A 15,910-nucleotide genomic window follows, 5' to 3' on the forward strand; every position below is an offset into this window, starting at 1 on the left:
TGTACCATCCCTCCTGCATAACACAGGGGATTAGTCGGAGTAGGGGATCTTTCCCAAGAACTTACTCTTTAAAACAGGTAAATGAATACCGGGGACAGTAGCAGACATCACAGAGGTATAAAAGACCAATAGGGATATTTATTTATATGGACTTTTTTAATTGCCAGAGGCACGTTCTGGCAGAGATGATTTAGCAATACACACTGAGGGGATGAGCTCTGGCATGTAGAGGAGAATAATGACAATGCTTCTTTTAGCAGAGATGGCAGAATTTTAACAAGGGATTCCCACAAACCCCATAAGGTCTCTCTGTAGCATCTGTGTTGTGGGATGTGCCTCTTAAATATTCTGAGAATGGCCTATACCCACAGACGTTAGTCCCTGTTTGTGGAAGAAGGTGGTCACTTTGTAAGCCATACTGCCAAGCCCTTGAGAGCCAGAAACCGTTGTTCCCATAGGAGGCAACACCAGCTGGGAGCATACACCTGTGAAATGAAGAGAAAGGACGTGCTTCCATTTCCACATGTTCACATTTTCAACGCAGAAGTTGAGCACCATTGCTTGCTCCCTACCTGTTCTCACTAAGGAAACAAAGGCTTTGCAGTGATCCAGTCACAACAGGGAAACAGTGAATGATAAACACGAGACATTTGGGACGGAGACAGAAGTTAGAAAAAAAAAAAAAGTCCGTAAGTAGAGGTGTTGAACCTGTATGCCTTTTACATGCAAAGATCACACCCAAAGCAGCTAATGTCTATCATATTCAGCTTACAAAAAGATGATTTCAGGAACATACATTTAAATTCGGAGAACAAATTCTTCAAACACAAATCAAGATGGGAAGTAAGGTCCAATTAAGTGGCAATGACTTGCTGAATAATGTCCCTACGAAATAGGCAGAACCGACACCTGCGTTCAGAGTCTGAGACACCCAGGCAAACAGCGTCTGCATGGGCAGAGGTGACAGCTTCAAGAGATCAGTAGCCATGGAAATGTCAGTAAACAGAATGAATTTTAAAGAAACTTTGTCAAGAGGGTAAGCAGTAACTGGAGAACCCTTCAGAGGCAAAAATACATGTACGGCCCTCTCCACGGACATTTATTGTACAAACAGTTCTTATTTTTTAGATACACAACATGTTCTCACTGACATCAATAAGAAACTATCTGGGGCAAAGACTTTGTAGTATCTCCTTTACAGAGTAGCCACAGTTTTGAATTGGCGAAAGCCCTGGTTTTAGAAACTTACAGTCAAACTCACTCTCAGTTCTCATTTAATTAAGAAATAATCTGCTTTCCTAACTTCTGGCAATAGCTTCAAAAATAATAACAACCTGAAAGTAAGTAGCACTGGAAGACTACAGCATGCTTTTCTAACCACAGCTCGCGTGTGTTGCACTGTCCTTTGTTGGAAGCCAAATTCTGATTCCTGCTGTTCAAACATGATTCACATTTCTGCAGTCAGTGAGGTCTGTGAGGTACACCATCAGAAACGGCAGGTAAACAGTGATGGGGAAAAAGGCAGGAGCGTTCTCAGACGCACACACAGAGCTTGCCTGGCCTTTCGTACAGCTGGCAGAGCACCAGATCTATGAATCAGCTAATGAATGTATCTCAAGAAGCAAGAGACGAAACAATGCATTCATCACTGCTAAAATTTAACTTTGTAACTTAGCTTTCGGCAACAAAAATTCATAACAAGGATAATAAAAAGGGCAACAGAGGAACATTCTTCTCCTTTCTTTATTGGAATAACTTGCTGTTTGTCCAGCACTCATGTGCACCGAGCTGAGACCAGCAAGTTCACTTTCCTTTTGTTATACTGCAAACTGAGTATAGACCATAAGGTAAAACCTTGTGCACTAAACGTCTGCTCTGCTGGTGAAATCTTTACGCCTTACAGCAGTTGTTTTAAAGCAATAGATCAGATTCTGTTTGCATGGCATTTTTTAGATAGCATGTGGATTAAATGACTGTTCAGAGATGGCTGTCTCCAACCCCTGCTGATCAAGGAGTGCTCCCCCGCACAGCAGCATTTACAGACCCTGCTGTGACACACCTGAGGAGAAAGCCATGCTCTCTCCACCCTACAGCCCCACTACAGCTGCTCCGGCAGACTCCTGGTAGGTAGAGCTGGCCCCAGTTTTCATATTGCCACTGCTGCTTCACTGACAATGCCAACAGTGACTATCGAGAACAAATTAAAGACAGGCCAGGCTGCAGAAAGTCACATTCTTCTCACTTGGGATTGTAAAAATGATAAACTCTACATTCGTTGCTGCTTTCATAGTACCAATAATGTCATTAATCTGCTGCAGTACTCCACTGACCACCTAGTATCCATCTCACAGAGACAGAACTGTGTTTTTCATCATCCTTCACCCTCTTTCATACTGGGGGTGCATGCATGATTGGAGGCATGGGGGTACCTCTGCGGATGCCAGGAAGGGGTCTCAGAATTCCCCTCTCCCAGGTCCTTGGAAGAGGGGCCCACAATTAACATGATTGTATTCAGCAAGCTCTGTTATCTCCTGCGTTCCCATCATAGACTTGCTTTTCTTACAAGCCCGAAGTCAGATTTGTAATACATATATATATATTGGCCTTATCAGCATGTTGTCTTTTAAAACTATGTGTACCTGGGATGGATGTACAGAGTACAATTTGTATAAGTATTTTCTGGCCCATTAACACTTGTACTATTGAATGCAGGAATAGGCTGTTGCTGGAGGGGCAGGTATGTTATGGAATACAGAAGAGCACCTACACCACTTTAGTTGTTGTATCTCTAACCAACATCAGTGTGCAAAGGTGCAAATGAAGGGATCTGCATGGTGTTTAGCTCGGAGCCTAATTTAATGAGTTGTTGTAAATAAAGTCTGTGCATTGCTAGAGCAGTTTGCTGGAGACAAAAGAGCTGTACCAGAGGCAAAGCAGGTCAATATGGTTAACCTACCGAATTTCATGGTATTGTGTAGATCTTTCTCATTGCTCTAAAAACTTAGTACTTATGTTCCTTTGCGTTGTCTTTGCCTGTCCTGACTTCTGGGATGTGCCAGACCTATGCAGTAAGGGAACACACCGTGCCAACCTGCTCTCTCGTCGTCTCCTACCTGTCCTCACACTGGTGCATCCAAAGGACAGCATTATTTCTGACACTGGAGGAGCAAGGAGCAAGCTGTGCCTTCTTCAGCAGGTACTTGCTTGGGTCAAAGGTTCATATGTAAGAGCATACTTTTGGCTGCCATCTTCCTCCTTCTGGAGAGAATGCCTAACTCTGCAGGAGTTCGAGTGGCGTCAATAGCATACTTTGGATGCCTGCTAATTACAAGAATCTGTAGATCTGCCACGCACTGCTACATTCACAGATTAGAAACGGATCCCATTTTTGCAGAACAGTCCCTCAATTATTCATTAATTGGGGCTCCATGTGCTTGCCAACCTAGTCCAGGGGTCAAAGGAAGTTACTTCCTTGTAAGCAGAGTTGCTTGGTGCGGATCTTTCATATTTATTCCCCTTACTGGCATCTTCAAGACCCTAAAAAGAAGTTGGGCTTGAGAAGGAAGAGAGGCGGTCCGTGCCCTTTCTTGCTATAGGTGTGATGTCAAAGTGCACCAACAAACAAGTGGTATTAAGATGCCACATCCCATCTCCAGCCACCTGGCAGTTGTCCTGAATAAGAAAATGAAGACCCTGTTTAAAAGCAAGGGACTTCTTATCTGCTTGATGAAGGCAAGCAGAAGAATTTCAGGATTAGACTTGCACTCTATTGAAAAAAGCATCTTTGTGGATCTGATGCATGCAAGGTGTCTTAATTTATGAAGACAAGAGCTGTAAGGTCCTTGAGTTTTAAGGATTGCTGTTGTCAGTATGCCATGTACATAAAGCTCAGAGAACTACCTTGAATATATAAGACGTTGGGTTTACTTAGAAAACTGACTTCATGAGTGCAATCCATTAAAATACACCTCCTTGGCCCATCACACAGAGGAGTGTGAATCGCCCATTATTCAAGACTGGTTTACAGAATTATTACTGGTAATGATTACAATTAAGACAGGCATAAAATAAGTACAGATACTGCAAGTATCTGTAATGATTTCTTGTTTCACTTCTTAAAGTTTTCATATCTCCTTAGTAAATCTGAATACAACTGCAGTGCTTAATTAACCCCGGTTTCGTTTCATTAGTATGCTGTAAACAAAAAAAAAGAAACAGGTGTCTAGGCAGGTAGGTAACCTTCATAGTAAACAGTTCATCATAGGAAGAGACGTGTTTTTGTTTCAGCACTGAAAATGGTAAACACAGAGACACACAAAGAAACACCCTCCCCCCCCTTTGCCAGATTCCTGGATGCCATCAGGACCTTCCCCTGGAGAAGCCTACAAGCTCGTAGCCTTCATTTTATTGCAATTATTTGTACGTTGTTATTTGCATGGCAATTAGCAATTATGAGGTTGCCATATGGCCCTAGCTGCCCATTCTTTTCTGGATTGATTCAAGCTACGTGTAGCAATTTTTTCTTCCTGGTTTGTCAGAAACTCATCCAACAAGGCCTCTTCAACTCACGTGGACCCCAGCTCATCAGCTAGCATCTGAGCAGCTTCCTAAAACACTTCCTTAAAAGGCTGCAACTTTCCTTTTAAAGTCTAAGAAAATCTGATCCAGTCAAGCATGTGAAAAAATGTGAACTACTGGTCAGATATTGCACACACAGAAAAAATGTAAGTCATCTGTCCGTATCTGTCAACCAGAGACTTTTTCTTTCCAGGTGATGCTGAGAAGCACCTTCCTGTGAGGTCAGCCTTTGCAAGCAGGAACAGGATGGCTGTCAGGTGGATAGGCTGCCTCTGCTCCACACAGGCTTTCTGAATGCAACCTTGCAGCTGTGTGACAGGTAGGAAGACAGTTTCAACTGTAGAAATTTGGCAATACTTTCAGTTCTGGAGCTTTTTTCATCCTTTTCAGCAATGGAAATGTTTTATCCATGATAACTAACAAGTTTAAAGCCCAAATAAGACGGAGATTCCTTGAATGAAACAGCCTTGCATCCATTCCTCTCCAGGCTGTGATCCTTACATCAACTGTTATCACCATCCTGCGGCAGAAGGCAGCCTTTCCTAGAAAAAAATCAGAATCACTACACTCTTCCTTTTCTGATTTAAGACCTAATATGCTACAGAGACACTCCATTTCTCTTGACATCCTCCACTCACTGGTACTGGTGTGTTTATTTATTTGTATGTAAACAACCTTGAAAGAACACCCCTCCCAGGCTTGCAGTATCTCCTCCACCTAGCAAAGATACAATCATCACACAGACTAGAGCATGAATAATGCGGCAGCAAGCCTCAGCCTCCCACTGGCAACAAGAACACAGATCAGTGCAAAGTCACCTGAGCCTTGGGGACCCAAAAGGCTCCTGTCCTCCGGCTGCCTCCCCAGCCCTGCTCTGTTCCTGCTGGTGAATAATAAAGCCACGGCTGTCCCTGGCAGTGTGGGATGCCCTTCCGTACACGTTCACAAACACAGAGATCTTACAGCTCCAGGGCACAGATTACAGCTCTTTTGGACCAAAAGCCTGTTTCAGTCAGCAGTCGCATTATGAAGATAACTGCGTACATTTACTGGTACTCAAGGCTTCTAAGTAAACATTAAAATTATTAAAAAGTGCCCTCCCCTTGTCAATGTTCATCCCAGAATCTTGCTCTGTGTTTTCAGAAGGGAACGGTCTCAGCCATCACTGCAGCATGTCATGCTGAATACCTGACTGCTATCCAAAACTTCTTGTTTACCCAGTGGTACCTGGACTTTAAATGCAACATCAGATGCTTTCCAGACTCTCACTCTGCCTGAGTGATTTCTAGGAAATGTGGGTGAAATTACTTAATGTAAATTGATGTCATTGCCCTACTGCAGCTCATACTGGGCAATGAAGGCAGTAATGAGGCCAGTGCTGGTTAAAACGCCCAATACGACTAATGGCATGGGTAAAGATTTATTTAATATGGATGAGTTTAAAGAAAAAAATAAAATGTAAGAATACTTGTATGTTTATATGGGTAAACATTTCTTATTATAAGTACTTTGAAGAGCTCTATGCATAAAGAGACATCCTGCTGGGTCTGCAGTGAGGGAAACCTCTGAGAAAGGGGCAGTGAGGAGCAGTGGGGGCAGTGAGTGTCTGCCTCCTCTTCCACCAGCAGACTTTTGCCAAGTATCCATCTTTCTACACTGCAGTTATGACTGTTACATTAAATTGGCCTTGTCAAACCGCTGCAGATTTATGTCTGAGCATTGCCACCAGCTTAAAGATGGCTCGCTCCAGTTGAACTTGCACCTGCTCATACAGGGTTACAAGCTACACAGGCACAGGCTAACCACAGCAAAGCAGCTTTAAATCCAGATAACCACCCAAGAAGGACATGCTGATGACCATTTATGTTAAATTGGTAAAACATTCACAGGTAGATATGCTCTCTCTAAAGAATAAAAGAACCCACTTTCTGTTAAACTTGGGAGCATGGGGAAATGTATTCCAGCCTGCCATGCTTTCCAGCAGGGAGGAAAAAATGTCTATCTGCTGCTGCCAGCCAGCCTCAGAAGCGGTGTTTGTATCAGAAGCTGCCAAGGTGTGGGATTGGTTTCCTTCTGTCATGGTGTTTGACAGAATAATTGTGGTTCAGAAAAGAGCCACATCATGAAGGCAGAGGGTGAGGGCATGCTGCTGAGCACAGCTGCCCCTTGCTCATGTTGCTTCCAGGGACAGAGACTCCTGAGGCTCCCTCACGCTGTGAGTATGCCAGCCCTGAAAGCACACAGCACTTCTTCACCCAAGCCTGCCTGTGAACACGGCCAGGCTGTGGGAGCGTGGAGTCATCTACCCCATGCTGATGTCTGTGCTCAGTAACCACTCATCTTTTTAAACCTGCACAGCTCACCTGGAGCACCAGCCTCACAGTGTCCCTCAAGCCTGAACATCCCTTGGGGGGCAGACAAAAGCGTGGCAGCCCTTCGGGTCCAGCCGTGAATCCTCCTGGACTCCCCTGATGTAGCCAGAGCATTCTGTATTCAGAGCAGGAGGTTGTGAACAAGCCACAGGAAAACTCATTGAGGTGGATGGGGAAGGGCAAGAGGGCAGCCTGCACCTTTCTTGGCCACTGACCTGCATCCACAGGAGGTGCCAGGTCTAGCCGTGGCTCTGCCTCTCCAGCTGCCAGCGAGCTGAAGGTGTGGGTACGGGGACCAAGCTGTGACTTTCAAGGCAAAGAGAAACGAGGGGCAGGTAGCAAAGAGGTGCGAGAGAAATGGCAGGCGGATGAGCCCAGCATCAGCCTGTGTGGCTGCTTTACAAAGAATATGGATGGAGTGACGTAGTGGAGAAAAATGAAACATAAAATCTTTTGGAAATCTGCATGCTATAAAGTTTAACTTTAACCCCAAGCTTGGTGATAAACAGAATGTATGAAATGTTTGGAAAAGTGTTGAAAAGACTATCAGACTAAACGGATGCTCACAGATCTGGAGTGCCTACTGCCACAAAAATCTCAGGAACATAGTGGGGTGAGACCTGTGCCTTAGCTTATGATGAATGTAATTCTCTGTTGTTTGAGCACTGATGAGCTGAGGGGCAGAAAGAAATGCCCGCTGCTTTTTATACAGTGCTTTATTTAAGGCATTTACACATTCAGTACTTCGACAGGCTAGCGCCTGTGATGCCAGCTCGGTTGTTGGTCTGTACTGCTATAAATTGCTCCCGCAGCAAGGCAGGATGCAGCATAAAAATGTGATGATACAAACACTTCGCTGTTTGTTGCTCAGGGCTGCCTGTTCACTTTGCTGTGTTATCTCTGCCTGCCCCCCTTCCACACCATCTGCACCGCGTGCCTGCGTCCCTGGCTCCTGGGGCAAAGCACGCTCAGTAGCTTTGCTCTTGCTGCCCTCCAACAGCCACTTTGCCAGCTTTCTAACTGCGGCACGTGCTGGCCTATGTTCCTCCTGTTAATAATATTTCTTAGTGTGATTAATACCATCTTCTCCCCTCTTCTATCCAAAGATTACTGAGCATAATTCTTTGGAAGACACATTTTTCCTCGCCCCTGAGATAGCGAAGAGAGTGATGATTGTTCAAAAGGACTCCTTTGCCCTCTGCAATATCCAGCTGGCGTCCTGGCATTTGGGACAGCATTGCTGGCGTTGTGCTGGGGCCAAGTCCGAGCAGTTCAGGCTGCCGTGGCCCCCTCAGCACGGCTCCTCAGGCCGAAGTAGCCAGCAGCCGTCTTCACTGGGGGCTTCGGTCACAACCCACCGATGCTGGATGCTGCTATCGCGTTATCCGGGAGGCGGCTCCACCTAGCCCAGCACAGCAAGCAGGCAGTGGCTTTTCCGCGTGCCTGCAGAGACAACAAGGGTTTCCGAGTGAGAAAAAGCTCACGTCTTTCTCCTTTTGAGGCTGAGACTCTGCCTGTTGTTACTCCTGCATTCTCCTGCCCTGTTGCTGTTCTGCGTAAAATTTATATTGGTAGGGCTCAGCACCTGGGGAGCCACAGGTACTCGCCGTTTCATTTTTCAGACTTGTTCTTAGTTTGGAGTTGCAATGAATGCTTATTGTGTCTGAGTAACAGAAAATGGGATTCTGTCAAATTCCAGCATTTGAATTTATGAACTTAACAGAAATTGGCTGCAGACTTGTCGTTGCAATGCATCCCACTGCACAGAACGACTGTAAACGTCTCCATGCAACCCTGCTCTGTGAGTATATGTACGTGCACGACACCGCATCCTTTATTACTCATGAAACACATATCAATATTGTATTAATAAGTAGGCATTGATTTTCTACTGAGAACATAAAGATTTATGAAAGTAGGTGGTGCTGTGTGGCAGAAACTATGAAAGCAGTTTCTAGAAAATCTATGAAGCACTTTATATTTGAGATACAGAAAAATTTTCCATTCCAAATAAATCCAAATAGACAGTCCTTTGTGAATAATAGATTGCTTTCATATCAGGCAAGGGCAAGATTTAAGGGCATCTGGTTTGTGACAGAATGCAAATCTTGGTCCACATTTGAACACAAATGGCTTCCTTCGACATTACGGAGGGATTCAGGGAAGCTCCCAGTGGAGCAAGGAAAGTACAGGCTAAACACCTGCGCAATGGCCCTGAGGCAAAAGGGCCAAGCTAAGCAAGCAGGGAGACATACCCCTGTCAGGCTGACAATACAACTCTCTGGTGGTCTTCAGAGTAGGAAAAAGTGTTTAAAATGTACCGATGCAGATCTGTTGCTAACAGCAAGAAGCAGAAGCTGTAATTAGGACCATTTAGAGTTCCCTGTCCATATTACGTCTCCCAGAGCTAGGGATTGTAACAGGGCATGAGATGTACATGTCCAGTGCTTGTCTTTTTTTATGCTGACACACAGGGTCAGTCTTAGGACTTAGAAATTCTGCTACAGAAATACCTTAGAAACCAGCTCATGGTTTCTGAGGTATTGGTTTCTGGTTCATGGAAACGCCCTGTCTTATTTCTCCATGATATCATACTCAACAGTTGTCAAGAACAAGTAGAAGAATACACCCCTGAAGCCTGGCATATCCCAGATACTCCAAAAGAAGCATTATAGGCAACACAATCAGAAGTACAACTGCAGTCCCTGTATCTGATTTCTTCCTGTACTGCATGAATCCTTAAATCCTGGAGAATATGCAGGCTGTGGATGTGTGTGTTTCTGCTGTGTGCGCTACACAAAAGGATAAAGGACTTGGTGTGCTCTTCACAGAGCTTTCTGCTGAAGTGTTCCTATACTTCAGCAAGGGAATGGGAACAAGAACTGGAAAGGTTTTAGAGAAGAAATATGTCAAACTAGAAAAGTCCTGGTAGTTTTATTTGTAATTAGCTGTTTCTATCTTTACAATTAATTCTTTGTCACTGTTACCACAAATGCCTTCAATTTCCTCTCTGTCCCCCAATGGCCTCTGAGTCATTAATATTCTGCTTTAAGCAAGTATCAGAGCTGTCATGAATTTCAAATCTCCCCAAGGAAGCTTTTTAAAATTGTAAGTAAGACCTGATACTGAGACTTATTAGCACCAAACTTGGAAACAAAGCTTCTGTGCAGGCAGTGATGACTCTTCAACTTACAGTTGCTGTCACCTTTTTTATCCTGAGATTTATAATAAATGTGAACACCTCAAAGGATTTCTTTGATGCAACCAACATTTCCAGCTCTCATAAACTGCTGTTTATTGATAGAACTGGGATGGTGCCAGCATCTCAGATTTGAGTGATGAAGCTGAACTTCTAGGTCAGATTTAATTGCACCCATACTGAGATCTGTTCAGAAGAAATCCATTGAAAGTATCAGAGTGATAGTACACCAGAGCAAACACACTGCTGTGTGATAAAGAAACGGGATATGTGTATACTAGCTAAAAGACAGGTTATAAACTCCAGAGAGGTGCAATATCTAGATTGAGATCTAAAATTATCTACAGGACATAAAGTCTTTCCTTATTAACTAAATGTCTTCTGCAGCCACTGCTTATAGGTGTTTTAAACTAGTACATCAGTCTGCACCTGGGATCACACAGGTGCTAAATCACCTTAATGAGCTCACTCCAGAGAGGGTAAATCTCTCCCCTTGCTTGAACTAGAATAGCTGTGAGGAAGGAAGGTCCCAATGTGAGATGATTACTAGAACCTATAGCAGAAGCTTAAGCGCCATTGTGGCCCCGTCTAACAGCTGTTCTGAACTGCTGGTGTAAGTGATTTGCAGCACAAGATATAGGTAAAATTGAAATAGAGAGGCAGCTTTGGGGGGAGCTGTGTGTCAGTGGCGTGCTGATGACGCTGCTAACTAAACGTCTTTCCTTTACAGAATCACACAATCATCTAGGTTGGAAGAGACCTTGAAGATCACCCAGTCCAACCTCTGATCTAACCCTAACCAGTCCTCCACTAAACCATGTCACTGAGCTCTACTCCTTGGTGACACATGGAGCAGAAGGGGTTACGAGAGGAAACCTCATGAACTTCCACACGAGGGATCCCAAAGAGATGGGAAAAAGCTTGGCTGCTTCTCAGAGCAGGTGTTAACCCAGAGACAGGGTTCTTGGTAGGGCTTCTTGCTGGAGCGACACTATAGTGTCTTGTTCTTTGGCCACCACAAAATAACGAGAGATGCAAAGATTTTAGCAGCAAGATCTCTCCAACTGGAGATTTCGGTGCATCTCAGCTTCTGAAAATCCTCGCAGTCTATTTTGAATGACCCAAACCACCGACAAACACCGTCACCCGTCAGGAGGGAGAGGCAGCTGGCAGCCGAGCCTCCTCAGGCTGGGCAGACCTGTGTGTTTCAGCACACCCCGAGCCCCTTCCCTGCCTGGAGGCGCTATGGACCGAAGGAGCCGGACCTCGCGCCACCAACGGCCAGCAACGGCCGCCAACGGTCGCCAGCAACGGCCGCCCGCAGAGGGCGCTCGCCGCCCGCGAACGCCGCCGGCCCCGCCCGGCTCCGCAGCCGCCCCTGAGCGCATCTCCCCGCGCCTCCCGGTGCTGCCCGCTGGGCGGCACGGGGCACGGCTCGGGGTGTCCGGGCTGCGGCTTCCCCAGCAGGAACGGCCGCGCCGAGCCGCGGCAGCGGAGAGGCAGCGGGGCACCGCTGAGGGCTCCCCGCCGCAGGGCTGCGCTGCTGGGGGTGGCAATAGGAGGGTGCGAAGGGGAGCGGGTCCCGGCGGGATCTGCCCTCTGTATCGCACCCCCCCTGCTTTGGCTGTCCCAGGGGATCTGGGTTCGGCTCTTTATGGCACCCGTTTCTGAGAGAATCAGCAAGTTGAGGCGAGGGGGAAGATCTCTGAGGAGTGGTTGTGCTGTCTGCAGGGCTGGAGGTGAACAGGGAGCTGCGGCCAGATGCGCGTAGCCCACAGCCTGCAAACCGTGATTGTGGGGAAAGATGAACAGCGAAACGAGACCGTAGGGTTTTATTGTTAGGAGCTCAATTTATGACGCCCTCGGCCGCGAGTTAGATTAATACACGCAGGATCGCAACACGGCGAAGGGCTGCCCGTGCCCGTCGCGGGGAGAGCTCGCTTCTTCCCTCGCAGCTCTTCGGGGCGGACTGCGAGCACTCGTGAAAGCCCCGAGCAGCGGCGAGTGACCAATAACTGCGGTGCGAGCAACACGGTCCCCCCCCTACACACGCACACCCACACCCACCGCCCGCCCTTCGCAAGAAAAAGGGGGGCAAAAAATCTCCGGTGCCAATCAGGGCGCACCGCAAAATCGCAGGGACCCTCCCCGGCAGCGCCTCGCAGCCCCCGGCCCCTGCCCGAGCGAGGCTGCGGGCACGGCAGGAGGAGGAGGAGGAGAAGGAGGAGGAGAGGCGGCTCCTCCTCCCGGGGACCGGCTCCCGGTATTTTTTTGGAGGCTTTGCTCGCAACTCGGTGACGGACCTGAAGGGGGGCACAAGTTGCGGCCGTAGCGGGGGCGGGAGGCTCGGCAGCCGCTGCGGGAGCGGCGGGGGGCGATGAGGACGAGGCGGCCGGGGGACAGCCCCGCCGCGCAGCCCCTCGCCGAGCACTGAGGGCGTCTCGGGGCTGAGCCACCCCGCGGCGGCGGAGGCGCTTCCCCGGGACCGCCGGCGCCCTCGGATGCGGCTGGGAGCCCGCTGGCACCCGGCGCTGCCGAGCCACCATGACCTCGGTGGCCGGGACCAAGGAGCGGGGCGCGGGCACGGCGCGGAGCAGAAAATACGGGGTAAGTTGGGGCGCGGGGCGCGGGGGGGAGCGGGCTGCCGGCCCCGCCTGACCCGCTGCTCCTTCTCCGCTGCAGGTGACCGAGCCCTGCTCGCCCACCAAGCCCGGCGCCCCCTTCTCCCCCGAGAGCTGGTACCGGAGGGCGTACGAGGAGTCCCGTGCCGGCGGCCGCCCGGCCCCGGAGGGAGCGGGCTCGGCGCTGGGCTCCTCCGGCACGCCGTCCCCGGGCTCCGGCACCTCGTCGCCGGGCTCCTTCAGCGGCTCGCCGGGACCCGCCTCGCCCGGCATCGGCACCAGCTCCCCCGGCTCGCTGGGCGGCTCTCCGGGCTTCGGCACCGGCTCGCCGGGCTCCGGCAGCGGCGGCGGCTCCTCGCCGGGCTCCGACCGCGGCGTCTGGTGCGAGCACTGCAGCGCCCGCCTGGCGGAGCTCAAGAGGCAGGCGCTCAAGCTGCTCATCCCCGGGCCCGTCAGCAGCAAGGTGAGTGAGGAGCGCGGCTCTCAGCGGGCTGCCCGCTGCTGGGGCGCGGTGCTCTCACCCGTCCCTTCCTCCCGGGTCCCGTGGGGTACGGCAGCACCCTGAGATTGCGCCCTGTAGCCCCCTTCCCCTGCATCACAGGGGGTTTTGCACCGTGCTGTCCCGGGTGGGTGCTGTTGTGCCCGCTGAGGGGTGGGCAAGGGTGGGGATGCCACGCGGGAGTCGTGGGAGCCTTCCCCACCTGCTCCCCTTGATCCCTACAGATTTACAGAATGGCCTGTCACTTGGCAGCCAGTTCAGAGGCAAGGTATGTATGGGCTGGTGACTGCACAGCCAGGTGCGGCAGAGACCCTCCTGTACTTCAGATGAGACATTGACATGCTGTATGAACCCAAAGGCCAAACAGGGAGGCTGTGACAGACCATGACATCCAACCTGGCTTTCCAGGGTGTTGTTAACGTAAGGACAACTTGGTGTTCTTACAGAGAAATGGTAGATGACATTCTTTTTTTTTTAAGAAGACCAAAAAATACTCAAAGCTTCTGGACCCAGAGCATTGGGTTGAATAATCCAGTGCCTAAAAAGCATGGAAGCATTTCTGAAATTCGTCGTCAGGTTGTAAGAGCTGATTGATCAAGGGTAGGAGCTGAAAGTCTTTGGGGAGACCGGACTGCCAACAGAGGTAGAAGGCAGACATTCTAGAATTCCCTGATTCAGTTTTGATTTGCAGTTTTTTTCCTATTTGGTTTGCATATAAAGATCAAGACCAACAGCCCTCGAAGGGTCCCCAGCAGCCAGCCCTTGGCTGACCCCGTGCTACCAAAACAGTGAGCGTCGGGCTCCTCCATAGCAACCCTGCGAGCGTTGTATTGTGAACGGGTCTGCAGCTCCCAGAACATAATACAATGCAATTTTGTTTGCCCTTTTGGGTTCAGGTGCTATCAAATGGTAATATTTACTCTTCCACTTCAAAGAGTTTTCATTAGTGGCTGCGATAAAGAGGTATCGTGGATCAGAGCTGAGTGCTGAGAAAGGGTCCTTGGTATTACTGTTGTTATACTGCCCATTATTTATTTATGTGCTGTTTGAGAGGGAGTTGGTGCTGCCTTGAACAAAAGACTAAAGGGCTGGTCGTTACCTTGTCTCAAAAGCTGGCTTAATTGAATTAATGAAAAGGAAAAAGGAGGAACCATAAAAATTGATATCACTAAATTGATAGTAGTGGTTGGTTCCATGGAAGGGACTCTGTACCAAAATGTTTACAAACTTGAAGCTGTGTGGTTTGGCAGCGTTTACCGAATCCTCCAGAGGCGAGTATACTACGTGGGAAACCGGATGCAGATATGGGAGTCATTGGAGCAACTGAAATTGGCCATGAGGATAAAATATAAGCAGCAAGGCGTTGTATCCCTTGCAAAGTGTTAGCAATAAACCACTTTTGCAGTGACATAAAGATGTGTGTGGGATTTCCTTGTTATAACAGCGGTAGTTGTTGCCTGTCCTAGCCTTCCAGAGATGTTCCCCTCCTGTTACTGTTGTTAATTGTTCTGTTGTTCAGAGTTCAGCTGATGGTGTTGACCAGGCCAGTCTCTATTCACATCAGTACTAATCCTTACTTCTTCATTTTCAGCCACCTTACCCTATGCTCTTTTCTAACACCTCTCTGTGAAGCCTTCCAGTTCTGTAGGTCTGCCCCTTATAAAACTTTCTATCCAGTGTGAAGTTAGGGGGGAAGAAGGAGGCATGAGTAAGTTGGTCTCTGAGGGTTGTGGTGACCCTCTCCCCTGTTCTCTGTTATAATAGTACTTGCAGGCTTAAGCCTCTTGAGGTTCTCCAGCCTTTCCCATGCAGATGGTTGGTACCTGGCTGTGGCTGTTGCAGAAACATCCATTTTTCTCATCCTTTCTGTATTTACAACTGTTAGGAGCTCTTGGGCTTTCTGCCTTCAGCAGTGGCAGCCCAGTGCAGTGAGGCTTTGGTTTAGGTAGTGTAGGATAAAGGTTATTATTATGGCTATTGCCCTGCAGGCAAATGGCCCTGCGTCTGGGGAAAGCTTGCTTCTGTTTGGATTGAGGCTGGAGCCTACTGTGCGGTGCTAGTGTCACTGGTGTTTCTCAGGGTCCTCTGAGGAACCCTCTTGACTGCTGCTGTGGGAGCAGGTGTTGGGGTGGATCTGATCCAGCTGCAGGGTTGGGTGCAAGAAGGAACTGATCATGTTTTTGAGTCTGGGGGTTCCCTCCAAAATTGCAAAGCATCTGACAACTTAAGACTATGGTGTCCAGTATAGTATTACCAATTAGTTGTGTCCACCTTTATTAGAAGGGAGCATTTAAAATGTCAACCTTCTTTCTGTCAGCTAGATCTTGGTAACTTGCCTGACCACTCTTGTTGGTGCTGTTGAAGATGGCCTGGAGATGTCATTAGCATAATAAATCAGTGGCACCTGTTTCACATCTGTGTTGTATTTAGGGATGCATAAAACCCTGGGTACTGTGTATTGCACAACAAGCAGAATGTGAGGGTATCTGTGTTTTGACATATATCTTATAGCAGATACTAGAATTTGCAGTAACCTATCTGAATGTGAATATACATTTGCTTTCCACAGCATATAATCATGTAAAGGTTTGTCTATATCTGCAAGGTATAACAGTACGCTTAATTGCTGCATAAACAGACC

General features: G+C 48.2%; 1 protein-coding gene across 1 annotated transcript in view; it reads left to right on the forward strand.

Annotated features, from left to right (window-relative positions):
• The first annotated feature begins 11,591 nt into the window (after window positions 1-11,591).
• The window catches only part of KIF26B (kinesin family member 26B), a 293,062-nt gene continuing 288,743 nt past the window's right edge, over window positions 11,592-15,910 (forward strand). Inside the window, exons 1-2 of the mRNA XM_068676375.1 lie at window positions 11,592-12,756; window positions 12,832-13,233. Of these exons, the coding sequence (XP_068532476.1) occupies window positions 12,694-12,756; window positions 12,832-13,233 (465 nt within the window). The 5' untranslated portion in view covers window positions 11,592-12,693. The remainder of the gene's footprint in view (window positions 12,757-12,831; window positions 13,234-15,910) is intronic.

The sequence above is a fragment of the Anas acuta genome, chromosome 3, assembly GCF_963932015.1.
Source record: "Anas acuta chromosome 3, bAnaAcu1.1, whole genome shotgun sequence".
NCBI lineage: Eukaryota > Metazoa > Chordata > Aves > Anseriformes > Anatidae > Anas > Anas acuta.